Genomic DNA, 19,069 nt, shown 5'->3' with positions numbered 1-19,069 from the left:
CACATTTTAGATTTCAAACTGACAAGGCCTGTGAGCATCAGGGCAGAAGGTGTAGCAAGAGAGGAAGCAAGGAGGTCAGTGGGGAGGTCATCAGCCATCAGAAAGGTCAGCTGATGATGAGGGTGGAGGGGTGGGGACAGAGGTGGACAGTTTGGGAAGGTAGACCCCAGAAGACCCCCAATGCAGTGAAGGTGGACAGAGTGTGAGGACAGCTCCCAAATTTCTGGCTGGCACAAACGAGTAGATGGTGGTCCTACCAAGACTGGGGAGGTGGAGAACTCAAGAGCTGTCAGCCAGTGGAGTACTAAAAGTTGAGATCCATCAGGCCTGATGCTGGATATAAAAGCATTATCCCAGCCCTCTGAGAATCCACCTGTCAGGAGAGAGAACCACTCTTTAAAGGTCTGCCCTGCCCTTGACAGTTGCATGAGTCAGTGAGTTCCCTGCTCCTTGTGCTGGAGGTTCAGGCCATTGTGACTGAGAGTCCTCACTGATCCATAGAGCAGTTAGTCATTCATCTAGTCACTCATTGAGTCAATCAGTGAACTAAGCACCTGTCCCCTTCAGCCCTCAACTAGGTGCTGGGCTTGCAGGGGTCCAGTGAGGCAGGGAGATGACCAATAGATACAATGAGAGGGGGTGTGTGTGTTATAACACGTGGCAGAAACCCAGAAAAAGGGTTGGAGTCAGCCTGGGGTAACCAGATAAAACTTCTTGGAGAGGGCTTTGACAAGAATCATCAGAGAGATGTGAAGGGGGAGGGGAGGGACCCAGATGAAGAGAAGGACCTTTTTAAGGTTTGAAAGTCTCTCTCCACAGACTGATTATTAGTTACAGTGTAGAAATAAGGTAACATTGACCCAGTGATAAAAAAATGAACGTCGTAGTGAGGGGCAGAGGGACACCATGTACCTCCCAACCCTGAGAAGGACGCCACATCACTTAATCCGGCCAGGAATGCATAACCTATATCTATATTTGAGAAAACTGCAGACAAACCCCAAATGAGGAACAAAGAAGGACTGTATTCTTTAGAAATGTTAATGCCATTAAAAACCAGCCTTTCCCACAAGACAGCTATTAGTGCAGAGGGAAAGTCTATAAAGAGCATTATTGGGCCAATTGACAAGACGAATTCAGATGAGGATTAGATAAATCTATTACATCAATGTCAAGTTTACTGAAATTGATAACTGGTCTGTGGTTCTGTAAAAAATTCACAGTGACATATTTAGGGTTAATATAGAGTGGATGTTTGTGTCCCTCCAGCACTCATATATTGAAATCTCGTCCCCAGTATGATGGTATTTGGTGGTGGGATCTTTAGGAGGTCACGAGGGTAGAACCCACATGAATGGGATGAGCGACCTCATAACAGAGACCCCAGAGAGCACCCTCGCCCCTCTGGCCTGTGAGCATGCAGGGGAAAGACAGCCTATGAACCAGGAAGCAGGTCCTCACCAGACACCAAATCTGCTGACACTTTGATCTTGGACTTCCCAGTCTCTAGAACCGTGAAAAAGACATTTCTGTGGTTTATAAACCATCTGGCGTATGGCATTTTCGATAGAGCAGCCCAAAGGGGCTAAGACACGGGTGAGGTGCCATGATTCATGCAACTTCGGTGGTTCAGAAAAGTGTAATTTGTATCTATAAAACATGCACAGGGGGGCGGGGAGAGCGAATGATAAAGCAAATGGGGCAACATGGTAGAAGCTGAATCTGGGAAAGGGTATATGGAGATTTCTTCCTCCTATAAACCTGAATGGTTTCCAAAAATAAAAAAGTAAAAGAAAAAAAGCTAAAAACGTAAAAAGCCGTGTCCTTAGCCAAGTCTTAAAGGAGGGAAAAGAGAGGCCAGGAGGGCACCCGGGCAGTGGGGACGGCAAAGGCAGAGGCCTGGAAGGCTGAGTGGGTGTGCGCGCCTGTGCGCATGCAGCCAGCCTCTCCTGGATCTCATCCGCCCAAGCTTGACAGGGAGTGTGCAGTACCCGTGGCCTGACGGGCTAGTGACAAAGCTCTCGGGCCCCTCAGGGACCGGGGCCTGGGCCACCCCATCACCAGCTCGGCCTCTGAGACCAGCGAGAGAGCAATGCAGAGTGTGTGCTGGAGATGGGGGGTGACAAGTTTCAGCCACAGCTCACGTGGTTCTGGAGGTTGTCGCTCACCCCACTCATCTTTTTCTTGCAAGTTTTCCCTCAGAAAAAGAGGTCTGACGATCCTGGGTGAAATGTTTCCAGAACATACTACATGGAGCTGAGGAGTTCTGGGTGAACTGTGGTGGATACACCATCCAAGCTCCCCAAAAATATGGAAGCAGCATTTCTTCCGGCTGCTAGGGGTGATGGTGGCTGACGGCTCTAAGCTGAGTGTTTCCCAGGCCCTGCCTTCGGCCAGAGGGAGTCCCTCCTCCTTCATGGAGGCTGCCCACACCCAGGCACTTGTCCATGCAGATGCATAAGGCCAGCACCTGTGGCCAACAGGGAACAACTCCAAAGCTCCAGAGGCCCCTGTAGGGTCAGCTGAGACTGTCATCACTGAGGCCCGCTGTCCCTCTGTCCAGCCCTTTTCCTTCACTGCCTGGCAGGTACGGGCCCCAGACACTCTCCTGTCCCTAATCTCAGTCTCAAAATCTGCTTCCTGAGGGCATAACCTCTGACACAAGGCGGGTCGTAGTTTGAAAGATTTAAAGAACAAAAAGAAGTCAGGCAATTTTAAAGTGCAGCATAAAGACGACAGAGAAGCAAGCCCGAATGTTGTCCCAAGATGTAAACAGGCCAAACTCAGAGGACTCTCAGGACAGATGACAGGGCGAATCCCACCCACATGCCGTAAAGTAGGGACAAGCTGAACGACGTCAAAGACAATCGGTCACATGGCACTGTCTTCCACCAGTATACACCTTCCCAGTTTACCAGTGTTCTAGAAAATTCCAAACTGTGGGGACAGAGAACAGAGGAGTGGGGACGGGGGAACTGGGTGACCGCAGAGCAGCACCGGGGAATTTGGGGGGCAGATGAAACTGTTGTCTCTCTCGATTGTGGGCTGTGCTGTGTGCCCGTGTTGATGCTCATGAAACCATACCTGAAAAAGTAGAAATCCTGGGGCACCTGGGTGGCTCAGTCGTTAAGCGTCTGCCTTTGGCTCAGGTCATGATCCCGGGGTCCTGGGATCGAGCCCCGCGTTGGGCTCCCTGCTCCGCGGGAAGCCTGCTTCTCCCTCTCCCACCCCCCCTGCTTGTGTTCCCTCTCTCACTGTCTCTCTCTCTGTCAAACAAATAAACAAATACCTTTTAAAAATTAAAAAAAAAAAGAAAACGTAGAAATTCTGCTGTCTGTACTTTCTGTCTCAATAAAGCTGACCGCAAACCACGGTTGTGATAGGCAACACACGTGGTTCTTCATTAACGCTTTAAATCTCAAGATAAGAATTTAAACATAGGTTAGTTAAATTTTGTTTTGTGAAGACATCTTAGTGTGAAGCTCGTGTGTTAGTAAGAACACTGAAATACGAGGCGGTCTTTGACAAGAGATCGTGCACGTCATTTTGGATATTCAATTGATTTAAAGCTTTTGAGGGGCCTGGCTGGCTCAGTCGGAAGAGCGTGCGACTCTTGATCTTGGGTTGTGAGGTCCAGCCCCATTCTGAGTGTGGAGATGACTTAAAAATGAATCTTCAAAAAAAACCTTCTGGAGCTCTTGTTTTGTCTTGTTTTCAATACAAGGTCCCTAAGGTTGACAGTCCCACCGTCCGCGTTGCCTGTTGGGCAGCCAGGACACACTGCAAGCTCGGACAGCTTCCTCCTCCGCCTAGAGTGAGGAGTCAGTCTTTAAGATCGCTCATCTGTACTACCTCCTCTTGCTGCTATAACAAATTACCACAAAATCGGCCAATAAAAACCACACACACTTGGTATTCCCTGGGCAGGAACCAAGGCGCTCCTTCCAGAGCAGCATCCCTCCCCTGAAGCCAAAGCATGCCAGCTGGCTTTGGTGTCATTCCCTCTCTGACACCGACATGTGATTGTATTCTACACACCCAGGTATATTCCAGGGTAACCCCCTTATCTCAAAGTCTTTCATCTCATTCACAAAGTCCCTTCTGCCATGTAAAATAACATAGTCACCAATTTCAAGATGTCTTTGTGGCATTAGTCAGCTGACCACATACTCCAATCTGCTGGATTCGAGATAGGACCTCACGACATCAAGAGGGGTTTGAGTCCTGGTTGGTCACTTCTGTTCCTCCTCACAAATGCCTACATCCACTCATTCAACAAGTACTTAGTGATCATCTCCCTCCCCTCTTCAAGAAACATTTACGCAGGGACTGGGACTCTTGATCTCGGCTCGTGAGTTCAAGCCCCACACTGGGTGTAGAGATTATTTAAAAATAAGATACATCTTTTTTTTTTTTAAAGAAACATTTATGCAGCAATCCCCACAGGATCTGAGCGAGGACTGTCAATTATTTGTCGATTTGTATCATTGTATCAAGAGGATGTGGGTGGGTTTGTTTTTTTTTTAACTTTTCACTTCTGAACACCTGTCTAGTTCTGCACCTACAAGAAATAAATATTCTTGGGGCGCCTGGGTGGCTCAGTTGGTTAAGCGACTGCCTTCGGCTCAGGTCATGATCTCAGGGTCCTGGGATTGAGCCCCGCATCGGGCTCCCTGCCCTGCGGGAAGCCTGCTTCTCCCTCTCCCGCTCCCCCTGCCTGCATTCCTGCTCTCGCTGTGTCTCTGCCAAATAAATAAATAAAATCTTTTAAATAAATAAATAAATAAATAACTTAGAGTCTGGTGATACTTTTGGATTCTCAGACTCACGGCTCTTGGAAGGCCTGGGAGAACCCTCGTGGAGGGATTCTGTGGTCAGCAGAATAACAGCTCTCAAAGACGCCCATGTCATTGTCCCAGGACCTGGGACGTGTCCCCTCACGCGGCAGAGGCGACCTTGTCACGGCCCCGAGGTGGGGGTGACCCTGGGCTCCCGGGGGGCCCAGCGTCTTCACAAGGTCCTCATGAGGGGGAGGCAGAGGGTGGGAGTCCCAGAGATGGGCAGACCCCGCGCTGCTGGCGGCGAGGATGGAGGGGGGGCCGCGGGCCAGGGAAAGGCCGGAGCCGGGTCTCCCTGGGGCCCCAGGGGGGTGACAAGCCCTGCCCGGACTTCTGAGCCTGGAACTGTCAGAGAATCAGCAGTGAGTGATCATCTGTGGCAGCAACCCCGGGAGACGCGGATGAGGCTGTGAGTCTTTCCCAACTTCTTTGAGCCTCAGCGTCCACCTCTGTAAATGGGCACAATTACAGCCCCCCTTCACTGGGTCACTGTAAAGATCAAGAAGTTATGCGATAAGCATCAGCTCCTTTTATTATGGAGGTCACTGAGTTTGAGGTGCGTGGAGGTGCCCAGGATGTTGTTGGATAAGCAAGTGTGGGCATAGGAGATTCAGAAGGAAAGTTCTGGAGTTGAGGGAGGCGGAAGTTGGGCATCTGAGAAGTGGGAAAGGGCGGGAGAGAGGGATTTGGAAAACAACAGGGCCATACATATCGCAGGTTGGAGGCAAACATAAATATTATTTTCCTTCTCTTCCTCCATTTGGCCGTCCAGCCTGCCCTCCCGCCTTCAGGCCCAAACACTCAGAGCCGACCACACACGGGGTTAGGATGCACTTGGGTGTTTACTGGGAATGGGCTCTCAGAGGCCAGGCCTGGGTCGCTCACACTTTTTTGGTGATGTTCTTGGGGGTAGCGAGCTCATACAGGCGAGGGGATGCCCGAGCCACCAGCGACGCTGGGGAAATGTGGTAGGGGTCGTAGCCCTCGTTGAGGTCCTTGCGCACTTTGGGCTTGGCCAGGGAGATGATCCGGGGACTGGCCACTGCCTTCTTGGTGACGTCCAGCACCTCCCAGCGTGGATCTCGGTCAGGAACACACTGGTTCGACTGGGCCTTGGGCACTGGAGAGGGCAGGAGAGGGGGACCGCGTCAGGCACTGGGGTCTCAGACGTGCGGCTGCTCAGGTCTGTGGAGGTCAAAGCTCCCAAGTTCGATGGGCTGCCCATCGACGGGAGAATGGAGATACACAACATGGCCCATCCACTCGCTGGAACATCACTCACCTACGAACGGGAGCCAGGCGCCCACACGCGCGGCCCCGGGGACGGACGCCGAGCCCACGACCCTCAGGGAGGGAACCAGACACGGAAGGCCACACGGGGTGTGAGTCCACGTGGGTGACACGTCCAGAACGGGCTCATCCACGGACAGGAAGAGGGCTCGTGGGGGCCGGCGGCTGGGGCGAGGGTGACGAGGAGTGATGACTAATGGAGAACGGAGATGGGGTTTCTCTCTAGGGAGATGAAAATTCTAAAACTGATTGTGGTGATGGGTGCACAACCCTGTGAATGTACTGAAAACTATTAAATTGTGCACTTTATTTTTTTATTGCAGTATACTGCACACTTTAAAAGGGTGAATTGTAAAGAAGAACTATGTCAAATGGCCACAGGTCCCAGACAGGGAACACAGGGGCCAGCCTCGTGGCCGGGGTGGGGGTGGGGGGGCCTGAGCGGCCCCTTCCCTAGTCCCCTCCCTGCTCGAATGCTACAGTGGGGAGGGGGCGAGCGGACAGGCGTGGGAGGCATCTCCTCTCCCTGGTCGGCGGACAAGGGGCAACTCCCAGGCATAGGCCCCCTTCGGAACTCGGCACCGGCTTCTTGGCAGAGGCTACCCTAGCTCCTGTGGGCTCTGGCTTTCCATACTGAGTGGCATGGCTCCTACCAGCCATGTGTGACTAGAGTGCCTGATATGGGCTGGAGTTTTATTTGATTCAATTGTAATGAAATTGATTAACTCATTTAGATCAACCGATTGATTGGTTTTAATGGCATTGAAATAGCTGCCCAGGGCCAGTGGCTGCTGTTGGGGACTGACCACTCTCGGGAGCAGAGGCCTGCGGCTCAGCCAGGCTCCCTCTTCTCACCTCCTGGTACCCCCAGGCCTCTCATGCTGGTCTGCTCCTCCTCCCCTGCCCCCACCACCCCCTCCTGCAGCACATGGCCTGTTGGGGGACTAGAAGAGGGGTGGTCACCAGTGGTCACTGCCTTAGCCTTCAGTCTCTGGGAGCTTCAGGACCCTGGGGCCCCGGAGGGATGCTCCAGTCTTCTTTCCAAGCCCCCTTTGCCCAGAGCCTCTGGGCAAATGAAAAAGGGTTGACCCCTTCTCAGCAGGTAAGCCCTCGGTGGAGAGACCCTGTGGAAAGGGAACAGGGTCCCTCCCACCAGGCAGGCACCCGTCCACGCGGGCCTGGGGGAGGAAGCCATCGGGGCTGGACAGCGCTGCGGGGTGTGTGTGTGTGTGACGTGCCCAAAGGGAGGGGGCCAAGCAGAAGGGTGGCCCCAAGAAGGACCATGCCCAGACCCCGGCTTCTCTGAATTCCTCTGAGAATTCAGAAGCACTCCTACCATTGTGACATCCGAGCTTTAAAATTCTGTCAATGACAGGGCACCTGGGGGGTGCGGTCTATTAAGCGTCCGACTCTTGGTTGAGGTTTGGGTCGTGATCTCAGGGTCGTGAGACCGAACCCCGTGTCGGGCTCCACACTCAGAGCAGAGTCTGTTTGGGATTCTCTCTCTCAAATAAATTAATTAAAAACAAAACTCTGCCAATGAAAACTTAACAGTGACGTGGTGACAGTCCCCTACCACACAACACACTGTGGACACACACAGAGCAGTGAGTGGCCGAGGACCCTCCCCATGCCTGCACAGCCCCACGCGGGTCGTTTCTTTCCTGACAGTGCCATCATGGCCATGGTGGGGCGGGGGGGCAGTCTGCTCTGTGGACAAGACAACCTCACACCGCCCTGAGGAGCACAGTTCACGCATGTCTATTTGTGTGCACATCTGTGGCACGGATGCGTGTACACACAACTGCACCCCACGTGTGGGTGAGAGAGAGGGAGAGAGACACGGTGGCCCAGGGCATCGCACACATGTGCTCACGTGCTTCCTTGCACTTAGCTGTCCACTTAAGGAATATTAAGGGAACAAATGACTGAATAAACAAAAGAAGAGAGGCAAACTGGGAAGAGGTTGTTTTGCGTTGTGCTCTGCAAAGGGTTAGTGATTGTCTTATATAAAGAGCGGCTCTCAGGCAATAACCAAAAAAAAGGAACTAGGAAACCCGGAGAATGATAGAACAGAGTGAGCCAAAATGGCCAGTCGGGCTCTCTGGTAATTAAGTGCCTCTGACATTTTGGGCCAGGCATATAACAGACACACAGGATAAACAGAGAAATACATCATAAGGCACACCAGCTGGTGGCAGGTGCTGTGCGGAAAGAGCAAGAGCAGTGACAGGGGCTCACAGGTGCCCAGAGGTGGGCACAGCTTGTGGAATGAAACAGGGCACTGAGGGGCCTCAGCAAGGGGGCAAAGGAGTGAGCTGGTGTCTGGAGAGTGCATTCCAGGACATGGGAAGGGCCAGTGGGGAGGCCCAGGCAGAATGGAGGCAGGTCAAGGCAGCCAGAGGACAGACCACAGGTCCCGTGGCCATGCGAGAGAGGCGGGAGCCCTGGGAGGGTCATGAGCAGAGAAAGGCGAGCCTGATCTGAGTCCAGCAAGATGCCTCTGACAGCCACATGGAAACAGGTGAGGGTGGTGCCAGGGTCAGGGCAGAGGCTACAGCTCTGGTCCAGGGACTGCTGATGGGCCTCAGATGGGGTGCGTGGTGGGGGGGGGGTGTGGGGCAGCTAGGCGTGTGCTCAGAAGGCACAGCCCACAGGGGTCCTCCGTGCCTTGGACATGGAGGGCGCGACAGGAATGCCAGGCCAGGAGAGCATCTAGAAGGGTGCTCACTGGCACGCACAGACACACGGCCCCACGACTTTGGGGATCTGTGTGCATACCGTGTGTGCATACCCAGAAGGAAACACACCGAACTGCGTTATCTCCTTCCCTATGCCCTCCGCACCGCACTAGAGAAAAAGTTCTCTACAATTTCTGTGCGTTACTTTCACCATTGTCTCATTCGTTTTAAAGGAAAGGGGAAGAATCAGGTCAATGCCATTTTAAAGCTGCCCTCGGACCTCAGCTCGGCTCTAGGGTTGGTGCCCGGGCCCACACCCCACCTTGCTCTCCTGCACCCACATGCCCTTGCCAGGAGATGCACTCGGGCCATAGCCCCTCTCAGTTCTGCTCCTGGGGAATGGCCCCCTCTGCCAGCTCCCAGGAGTGCTTGAGTGAGTCATGCTATGAATGGTGCACAGGTGATTGGACAACTAGTCTGCAGTTTCGGGAGAAGATGAAGGAAGAGAGAAGCTTGAACCTGGAAGAAGCAGACCTGGAGCCCAGGTCTTTTGACTGCACCCCACCCCACGGCCTGTGGCCAGTGCCTTGCCCCAGCAGAACTACTTACTGGCCAAGTGAAGGAGGCGACTGTAGTCTGACACGTGCGGCTTGGGTTTGGGCATGGGGTCCCACTCTTCCAACAGGGTGGCTGGGGACCTGGGCTTTGCCAGCCATAGGATCCTTGGGCTGGGGATGGCCATCTGGGCTGCCCTGGATACCTGGGACACCTGGAAACAATTACAGGGAAAGTTGATTCATGATTCATCACAGGCCCCTGGATCAGAAAGACCCCATAAGCAACAGTAAGAGACACAGGACTCACTGGGAAGAAGTTAGTTTGCACTGAGTTCAGCAAGGATTAGTAGTTATCATATATAAAGAGTTCTTCTAAATCAATAACCCAATAACCAATAGGGGCCTGGGCTAATCATACAGGAGAGTAAACCTAAAAGATTGATAATCCTCTGTTGACCAGGGAAGTATAAATTAAAACAACAAAATATCACTCCATGCCAACAAATTTGGCAAAAATGAAAAAGTCTGAAAAAATTATCAAGCCCTAGCAAGAACATAGGAGGAGGGAAAATCCTCATGCAAGGCTGGTAGGAGAGTAAATTAGGACAAACACTTTGGAAAGCATTTGTCCTTCTCAAGTGGAACATGTGGACACTTGAAGACCACCATATAGAGAAACCCCCTGCCCTGGAGCACAAGGAAATGAAGGCAGTGATAGTCACTGTAGCTTGAATATCATGGCAAACACTTGGAAGCAACCAGGTTGTCCATCAGTTGGAGGCTGGGTAAATCAATTACAGTATATTCCTATGGTAGGATGCAAACCAGTCAGTAAAATATTGGTTCTCTATATATGATATGCCATGTTTGAGAAAACAAATATTGAGGGGAAAGCAAGAAAGTTAACACGCCATGTAGGTGTATTAAAAACACAAAATGCTATGATTACAGTCGATGTGTCTAGATAGTAATAAAGTTTAAAATGATGGCAATGAGGCAGAGCTGCTCTGATGGGGATGCGGTTGCCAGAGGCCTGACAGACATTTCACTGAGAAACTTGATCCACTTGCTCCATAGATGACTTCTTAGCGTTTTCCAGATAATCCAGGCACTACCAAAATTGTCTGCTTTGATACTTGTGTCAGCCTACTCAAAGGCAGCACCTAGATGGAGCTCTGTTAGCCAACTGCTAATCATTTGTCTTGATTGTCTCCCTACCCCCCAAAAATGCACTCAAGACCCACTCTTCCCAGGCTGCCCCCTCTTTAGCATATGTCCCGTCCAGCTTCTTTCCTGGACCCGCCTGCCCTCCAGCTGGCTCCTGCACGTATGCAAACAGTCTGCCTGCAGATGAATCAGAGTGGGCAAAATAACGTTCCGAACGTGTGGGCCGGTGACGAGGGGAAGATGAGCTGGCCATTCCTGATACCTCTGGAGAGGGAAGGAGGAAGACAGAGTAATTGTTGAAACGCTTTATCCCTTACAGAGGAGGAGTAGGTCTGAATAAACTTGTGGAAATGTTGTGATTGGTGCCGGTGTATATGCAATGTTTCGTGTCATAGGAAAGCTCTCCATACAGTAGTTTTAGCAGGAGCCTTCTGGAAGCAGGGGTTGGCTGAAATGACCTCCAGGGGTCAGTCAGAAATTTGAGTCCCTTTCCTCTTAAAATCGTCTTCCCTAAGAGTCACAGGCGCTGCTCTTACCAGAGACATCTTGGTGTTTGTCCTGTTCTGTCCCACTGAACCCTCCGTTTCCTCCTTCCTTCTCCTCCTTTCTTTCCCCATGACTGACACAACGCAGGCCTGACTGCTTGGGGGGGAAATGAGCCTGATGTCAGTTCTGCCTGGAGGGGTGGGCAGGCAGGTAGACATTCACCTGTCCATGTCTTAGCCTAATATTGGTTGCCACTCTGGGCCTTGCATAGGGTAATACAAGCTCAGGAATATTGCCACTAAAAGCAAGAAAGACATGGTCCCTGTCCTCGGGTTGCTCCCAGTCTGGTGGAAGAATCAACAGTCCATCCAGAAACTGTGCTAGGGCCTGGGAAGGGGCAAAGGAGTGTGCAGGGCTACTGGAGGCTGGAGGTGGGGCTCCCACCGACTGGCTGGGAACGGGAGGGTCGGTCAGGCAAAGGAGAGGAGGGTTCTTGAGTACAAAGGGGCTAGATAGAGAGGGGAGCGGTGTTCCGGGTAGCAGGACCTGCGTGGGCAAAGCCCGGGAGGCTCATCGAGGGTCCTGCGCGTCGCCCAACAAAGCAGGTGTAGGAAGAAGGGGGGGTCAGGAAGAGCCAAGTCTTGCTGAGCCTTCAGTTCTTAGCCTGGGAATCTGGACTTTCCCAGGGACTGGGAACCATGGAAGGGTTTGGCACACAGAAGGAAAGAGGCATCAGGGCAGGCTTGAACCGGCAAAGGCAAGGCAGGCAGCCCAGAAAACAACAGGTGAATCTCGGGTGAGAGGTGGGTCGAGAGGACAGTGCCCTCCTTTGGATCCCGATTCAACCAAATTGGCCATAAAAGCCTTTTGGGGGGGATCAACTGGGAAAAGTGAATACAGACTGGGTATTTGGATATTAAGGTGTTATTGTTAAATTTTTTGGTGTGATCATTGTTATTATGGATGTCAGTTAGAAATGCATACTGAAGTAGAAGAGAAATGGTATGATGTCTGGATTTACTTTAAAAAATTTTTTTGAAGTGGGGGGTTCTGGAAAACAATCATGTGAAAATCCCCATCAACATATTTAGTGCAGATTAAAACCACAATGAGATGTCAGCTTCACAGCGGCTTTATTTGTAAGAGCCGAAACCTGGAAACAACTCAGATGTCCTTCAGGGGCCGACTGATCCACCCACGTGATGAAACATGACCCAGTGCTCAAAAGGCAAGAACTCTTGAGATGCTCGAGAATCTCAGATACATTAGCTGAGCTGCGAGAGCTCGATCCTGTCACGCGGCGCTCAGGAGAAGGGAAAATTGTGGGAGTGGGGGACACGATGCAATTGCCAGAGGCCATGTCGGGCCTGAGTGGGGAACTGAACTAACTATGTCATGACGTCTGAAACGGGCAGGGAAGGAGGGTCCCTGAGCAGGTTCAAGGCAGTGGTGAGAGGAAAACCCAGCTCCGTCCTGAGCAGACAGACACTGGGGAATCCCGCTTGCTCGACTGAGCAGTGATGTGCAGACCGCCCTGGAGTGTGTGTCCTCTGAGGCGGGCCCCCAGGGAGAGCCAGAGGACAGCAAGGCACCTACCTCAGACATGTTTATGCTCCAAATGTTATTCCGGACCCTCGGGGCGGCCAGTTCCCTCAGGCGACTGGAAGCTTGGTATTCCAGGGAAGACCGAGGAACAGGCCAAATGGGGGCGGTCCTAGGGGACATCCACAGTTGACACAGCAGCTCAGCCAGGGGCATGGCTGTGTCTTCTGCGTGTGTCATGTCCTCTCAGCCTGTCTCTGAGTTTGGGAATGAGGGACAGCCTGGGACGGTGGAGGGTTTTGAAAACACCTCCAGGAAGGAATTTCGGGAAAGAATCCCTAAAAGAAAGCCCCTAAGTGTTCTCAAGGACAGAGCTACCCTCTCCCAAGGTCATCCCAGCTCAGCGTGCAATGGCCATCTTCCAGTTCAGTGCTTCCCTGTCCCCCTCTGTGGTGACAGTGGCTCCCAGGGCCTCTCGCCCACACCCCTGTTGGGACTGGGGTCAGGACTGGACATAAGGCATAAAAGGGTTGGGCCTGTGTATCCAGAAATCAGATGTCAGGTCTGTCTCTGCCCCAGAAAGAAGGCTATGTTTCATTGATCTGAGGCAGACGGGTTTGTATTTTCACATCTCTGAGGTTGGAATGCAGCTTATAAATGCTGTCAGCCAAACATCAGAAGTCCCATGGCTGTCCTCGCTTGCGTGCGCTCTGGGGTGGTTGTTGGCACTGAAATGGCCTCAGCTGAATTATATGCATTCTTGGATCTACAAATGTTAAGTCTAATTGCAGTTTAAGTTATCTTCAGATTACACGATGATTCAGCAATAAAATGGAAAGTTACCATCACAAAGACAGACAATAAAAACAGTGTGGGGAAACTTGTCAACATCTGAGTCAAAAAGTGATTCAAAAAATTCAGACACAGTTTAGCTAATTCATCTGCTATTATTTTCCTTTTAAGTGCATAAAAATAAGTAATTAAAATCTGTGTCTAAATAACTCTAAAGATAGCTTTTAACAAGCATGAAAGTTCTAAGGGATAAGAAGGCATTGTGTTAAAAGTTGTACATAAAATAAGGTCTTAGGATTGCTAGCTTCTTTAGGGCCCAAAAAATCCAGAATGGTGATAAGTAACATTTTTTGAGCACTTGCTAGGCCAGATACTGTGCTAAGTACCTTTTGAGTATGATCCCCACCTCCGCTCATCCCACAGGTGGAGAGAGAGCTGTAGCTCATAGGGTCAAATGCCTGCCCACAGGCATCCAGCCCAGTCTGAAGTCAGGTCATCTACTCCCTGGACCTGGACTCTCCCCATGCCACACTCTGTTAGGGAAGGGAGAGGTTTTCTGCCAACTCTGCCTTCAGAGTGCCTGCTCAGCGCTCCTTCCTTTACCTGTTGTTGTTGTAATACTCCGAGTAGGACCTTTTAGGTCGAGCCAGTTCCTCCACTCGGCGGGACACCTCTACGCAAAATAGGAAACAGCCCCAACTGAGAAACCTGCCCACCCTCAGAGATTTCCTTCTTGCTTAGTGTTCCACTAGCTAGAGTGAGAGGCACAATGTGAGTCACTGAGGGCCTAGAGAGTCGAGCGCCAGATTCCTTGCAGAGAAGTGACTTTTGCTATCCCCATTCTAGGGACAATGGTCTCAGGGGCCTGAAGCCCCTCACTCAGGGCACACAGGAGGGGAGCTGCAGGACTGGAATGGGAGCTCAGGCCCATCAGTCCCTCAACAGAGCTCAGCGTGGCTCCAACAACCCACTGGTTGGGAAAGTGGATTTTGGTCTGCAGTTAGTACACGCCTAGGGTTTACAAGAGCGTAGTGTCCACTCTGAGGAAGATTCTAAAACCCCCAAGAGAGAACCTGCCCTATTACTTCTCTCTAGTAAGAGATTTCTTGAAATAGTTTATTTTAAGGGATCCACTGCTCTCAAAAAGTGTAGAAACCATTGCAGAAGGGAAGGCAAAGAGTCTTTTAATAAATTTAATAATTACCCCCATTTTGGCTGTAGTGCAAATTGGGATTTCCCCTGGAGTTTGCCCCACAGCCCTCACCCCAGGACCAGCCTCCAGCGTTTCTGGCTCCTCAAGAGACAGAGGCCAGAGATGAGATACCTGGGAGATGGGGACTGGGGCACAGCAATAGAGAATTCTGGTGAGGTTAGGGCTAGGGAAGACCCCAGTTGGACTCCTTGGTTGGATCTGGGGCACAGGTTGCAGTGGAATGAGGGTGACCCAGCATGAGAGTTGGGACAAGGGCCACCTCCGGCCCACCCCTGAGCTAGGTGACCCCTCATGGAGAAGTGGAGATGGTGGGTGGGCTCCTCCTACCTGGCACTGTGATGGTGAGGGTGGTGTCTTCGAGAAACCTCTCTGTCCAGTACACAGAAGGCCTGGAATACACCAAGGCATGGCTCAGGGTCAAGGAAGCTGGGACACAGGCTTCCTGTGCCCTGCTCTGAAACAGAACTCAGGGCACCTTACAAACACAGATATGCACAGGAGGGAGACAGTGAGGCATGTGGGGAACTGTAGATGCTTTTGAGCAGAGCTGATGCTCAGAGAAGGAAGAGCAGGACCCAGGGCCCTATCACGGGAGCAGACCCACTTCTCAGCTGGGTGGACTGGCGTCCAGAGCACCAGGGTGGAGTTGGGAATGGCCCTCGGGGTGAGGAAGCCCCCCATCAGAGGGCCCTTTCTCCCAATCCTTGCCCCTGGTGAGGAGGAGGGATCCCCTGGAGCATGCCCCCCCCATGGCAGGAGATGGAGGGGCACCCTGGGACTTACCAGTAGACACAGAACTGCAAGTTCCTCTTGCATGGGGACACCCAGGCATAGCCCTTACAGCAGCACCCCATCCTGCGATGAGACAGGCCCTAGCCCCTGACTTTGCTCTGTGGCTCCATTTGCTCAAAGGCCTCAGTGTCCTTCACCAGCACCCAGAAGCCACCCCAGTTCCATCTCTGGAGCCCTGACTTCTAGCCTCCCTCTGTACCTGGCCCCCGGGTCATCACATGGGTGAGAGATGGGACAGGGTAGAACCCCAGGAGCTGCCCTCCTCCTCGTGGACCCCACACCTGCCTCCAGCAGCTCCTCCTCCTCCTCGGCCCCACCCCCACCTCCAGCGACACAGCCCACAGGCCTCACCTGTCTTTCAAGACTTGCCAGTTGGTCTTGGGCTTTGCCAGCTCAAAGACCCTCTTCCTCCTCTTCCTCGCTCTGATGGAGGAGATGCTGGGGAACCTCTGGGTGATGGACAGCCGGCTTTGGGAGAGGTGGGCGGTGAGTGGGTCAGGGCCCTGCCCAGCGAGAAGGGGCCTCTCTGGGGCGGTGTCTGGCATCGCAGACCCCTGAGTGGAAGTCCTGGCTCGGAACCGGCCGAGTCACCACTGTGAGGCCCTCTGCAAAGTGGGGGAGACCTGCTCCCAAGGCACCAGGCACCTGAGAAGACTAAAGAGGACTAAATCTCATGAGCAGGTATTAAGTGCCAACTGTGTGCCAGGCCTCTGGAAGCCCAAAGACTGGGAGGAATAGGGTGTCTGGGGCTGAGACACCTGCCTGTTCTCTCACTGGGTGCCACCCCTGGCCCAAATGCCCCCCCCCCCAGGCCCCTCTCACTGGCTTGCGCTCTTCCCCCACAGCAGACGTCGCCGGCCACCACCTGCCACACCGTGTGTGCGTGTGTGTGTGACACAGGCTCCGTGAGAGTGGGGGTGGGGGTGGGGTCCCCCTGCAGTGGGGGGGGGGCAAGGGGAGAGACTCTTCCACCGGAACAGCCGAGCCAGGGTGAACCCAGTGCGTGGACCCAGCGCAGGGCAGGCCGGAGAGTTCCGGCAGAGGAGCCGGTCTCGGAGTCCCGCAGGAGAGAGAGCACCTGTTTCTTTCCAGGACTCCACAACTTGCCACAAATCACTCCCTGCAAACGCTCAGCCCGCCAGTTACCCCTTGACTGGGAGCACGTCGTCCAGGCTGTCTCAAACACTTTTGGGAGTTTGAGGTACTTGGAATGGTTTTGGCTTTGAGTTGGGAGGTTCTCCCCATCCCTCTTTCTCTCTGACTGAGGGCCTCCACTCCTGGCTTCCCAACTCTGGCACCTGAACCCTGTCTGTCCAGCTCCCCAAATCAGTGCTTTTGTAAGGTTTCCAATTCTGACCCTCCCCCCCCCCCCCCCCCGCTGCCTGGCTGTGGCTGTGTTTGCCTCAGAGGCCAGTGAGGGGCCACCCTCCTGTCCCGCATGGCTCACACCTGGGGTGCCGCAGTCCCCAGCAAGGGCACACAGGGCCACCCCGGGGCGGGGGTAGGACCGTTGCTCTCCCCCCACTGCCCCTGCCCCAGCAGGCCCACCTCATCTCAGGGATGCCCTCGTCGGCGTCTTTCTCCAGAACCCTGTCCAGCTGCGGGAGGGCCACCTTGGGGTTCTGGGGACCGGGCGCTTCTTCCCCAGTCACCTCCTCTGGGAGGGTCTCCTCTTGTTGGTCTTCAAATCTCAGCTCCCCGTCATCTGGGTACCTGGTGTCCGTGGCCTGTCGGCTCCCAGACACCATTCCTTGCATGCCCAGGACGCCATAGTCCCGTCCCCTGTGTGGGCTGCCTCCGGCCTCCGAGCTGTGGTGGTTGAGGAGCGAACTTTGCCACTGGTCCCCCATGCACTGGGCCCTCTGCAGTCCCGCAGCCTTGCTCCCCAAACACCCGAGTGTGTCTGTGGTCCCCGGCGACAGGAGAATGGCCCGCCCGCATTCTGGGCGCCCACATTCCACTCCCATCATGGCCGTATGTGCTATCGCCCGGACCATACGGCAGCTCCTCGTGGGGGCCTGCTCACCCACCGGACCTTAGCCCCTTTCTCCATCTTTTCCTGGCTAAACCAGGACTAGTACCCAACCCCATCCTACATTTCTTTTTTTTTTTTAAAGATTTTTATTTATTTATTGAGAGAGAGAGAGAATGGTAGAGAGAGAGCATGAGATGGAGGAAGGTCAGAGGGAGAAGCAGACTCCCTGCTGAGCAGGGAGCCTGATGCGGGACTCGATCCCGGGACCCCAGGATCATGACCTGAGCCGAAGGCAGTCGCTTAACCAACTGAGCCACCCAGGCACCCCCATCCTACATTTCTTCTTAGTAAGACCCCATCTGTGCTCAGTTCAAGGAGCCGGTGCTGGTGGCCGCACCTTCCCAGCATTGGTTTAGGGTTGAGACCTGAGCGGCAAGCTGCAGGGGGCTTCTAGGAACAGAGTCCTGGCTCTCAAAATGACACATGAGGAAGAGAGCCCATCTCTCCTTCTTGGCGGTTTTGGGGACTGTCGGTGATGTCTAGAGCACAGGTAGCCATCTTGTGACCATGAGACCGCCTGTGAGTCTGAGAATGGTGGGCTGCAGGATTTGGTGGCGTGGTTGAGCCCCTGAACTTGGCAATCATGGAGCAGGCTGTGTGTCTGGCCTTCCTGTTACTGGACAGCGGATTCTCTTAGCTCCGAGCTGTAGCTGGGTTTCCTGAGGCTTGCAGCCAAAAGCACCCTAATGGATACACAGTCTTCCAGCCCCAACATTTCAAGAAATAACTTCAGCTACAGCTGGTATTCAAAACAGGCTTTCTTACCTTGTCAAAACAAAGCGGTAGTTATGGTAATTGAAGCATTCTCATGGCCCCCCCGACGCACACCCCAGGCTCCAGTTTTGAAAAATTCCCTGTAGGCCATCAGAGGAACTGCCTCTGCCAGGCCACACTCCTACGTATCACGCCTTTCCCTTTCTCTGCTTGGCTGTTTCCTGCTCATTGTTTAAGACCCTCCCTTGCCCAGCCCTGCCCACCAGGTCCTGCTCTGTTCCCCCAGCCCAGGCTGCTCATCCCCAGGGCCTGAGGGAACCCTCCCTGTGCAAACCGTGAAGCTGCAAAGTCCTTTCCAGTTCTCCATTGCCCCACCATTACCTCTGTCAGGAAAGGGAGAGAAGGAAGGCGTCTCTTGGATGATTCCAAAAGAAAGGCTTTTGAGGGCATCTGGTTCAATCTGGGAGACCCTTGCAAAAATCCCCTTTACTGGCCTGAAGTGTCCTAAACCTTGCACTCAGAGATTTATTTTTTCCCTCTTAAGTTAAATCTGACCAAGATCCACAGGCGCCTTTCACAAAAAGGTAAAGTCCATATTGCTGCACTCAGAGGGACCTGTCATCATTGCAAAGTTCTATAAGCAATTGCTGTTCCAACATGAGTCCACTTTATGGGAGGGGGTTGGGGGATGGGCAAACTAGGGGAAGGGGATTCAAGGTACAAACTTCCAGTTATAAAATTAGTCACAGAGATGAAAAGTGCAGCATGGGGAATATGATAATATCGTAATAACATTGTTTGGGTGACATATGGGATTGTGGAATCACTATGTGGTGCACCTGAAGCTAATAGAACATTGTGTGTCGACTACACTGCAATAATAAAAATTATTTTTCAAGTCCACTTTCCTACTAGAGACAGCTCATTAAACCTGCTTGGCATGAAGTTAAGCCTGTATCTGC

At 52.8% G+C, this 19,069-nt stretch overlaps 1 protein-coding gene across 2 annotated transcripts; it reads right to left on the bottom strand.

The window, feature by feature from the left end:
* Positions 1-5,719: 5,719 nt before the first annotated feature.
* Positions 5,720-17,208, bottom strand: SPMAP2 (sperm microtubule associated protein 2). 2 transcript variants are annotated; one of them, XM_088022651.1, is made up of 8 exons: positions 16,907-17,208; positions 15,710-15,826; positions 15,350-15,421; positions 14,894-15,015; positions 13,957-14,026; positions 12,616-12,733; positions 9,419-9,578; positions 5,720-5,958 (listed from the first exon to the last, which is right to left on the bottom strand). In XM_088022651.1, the coding sequence occupies exons 1-8, from the start codon at positions 17,206-17,208 to the stop codon at positions 5,720-5,722; spliced, it is 1,200 nt and encodes a 399-aa protein (XP_087878777.1). The 2 variants fall into 2 exon arrangements, with proteins under 2 accessions (XP_087878777.1, XP_087878778.1); XM_088022652.1 differs by having other exon boundaries at positions 14,894-14,955.
* Between the last annotated feature and the right edge of the window lie 1,861 nt (positions 17,209-19,069).

This window comes from Eumetopias jubatus, unplaced genomic scaffold (assembly GCF_037043125.1).
Source record: "Eumetopias jubatus isolate StellerSeaLion01/CBP00866 unplaced genomic scaffold, mEumJub1_p1.0 scaffold_1, whole genome shotgun sequence".
NCBI lineage: Eukaryota > Metazoa > Chordata > Mammalia > Carnivora > Otariidae > Eumetopias > Eumetopias jubatus.
Note: the sequence above shows the minus strand (reverse complement) of the source record. Positions and strands in the feature narration are given on the sequence as shown.

Bases quoted from the DNA above. Each gene is read 5' to 3' on its own strand.
- SPMAP2 (XM_088022651.1), bottom strand. From the start codon at position 17,208: ATGGGGGACCAGTGGCAAAGTTCGCTCCTCAACCACCACAGCTCGGAG. The intron at 15,827-16,906 runs GTGGGCCTGCTG...CCTCTCCCAAAG, and splicing joins GAGGGCATCCCTGAGATGAG to CCGGCTGTCCATCACCCAGA. The intron at 15,422-15,709 runs GTGAGGCCTGTG...GTCTCATCGCAG, and splicing joins TGGCAAGTCTTGAAAGACAG to GATGGGGTGCTGCTGTAAGG.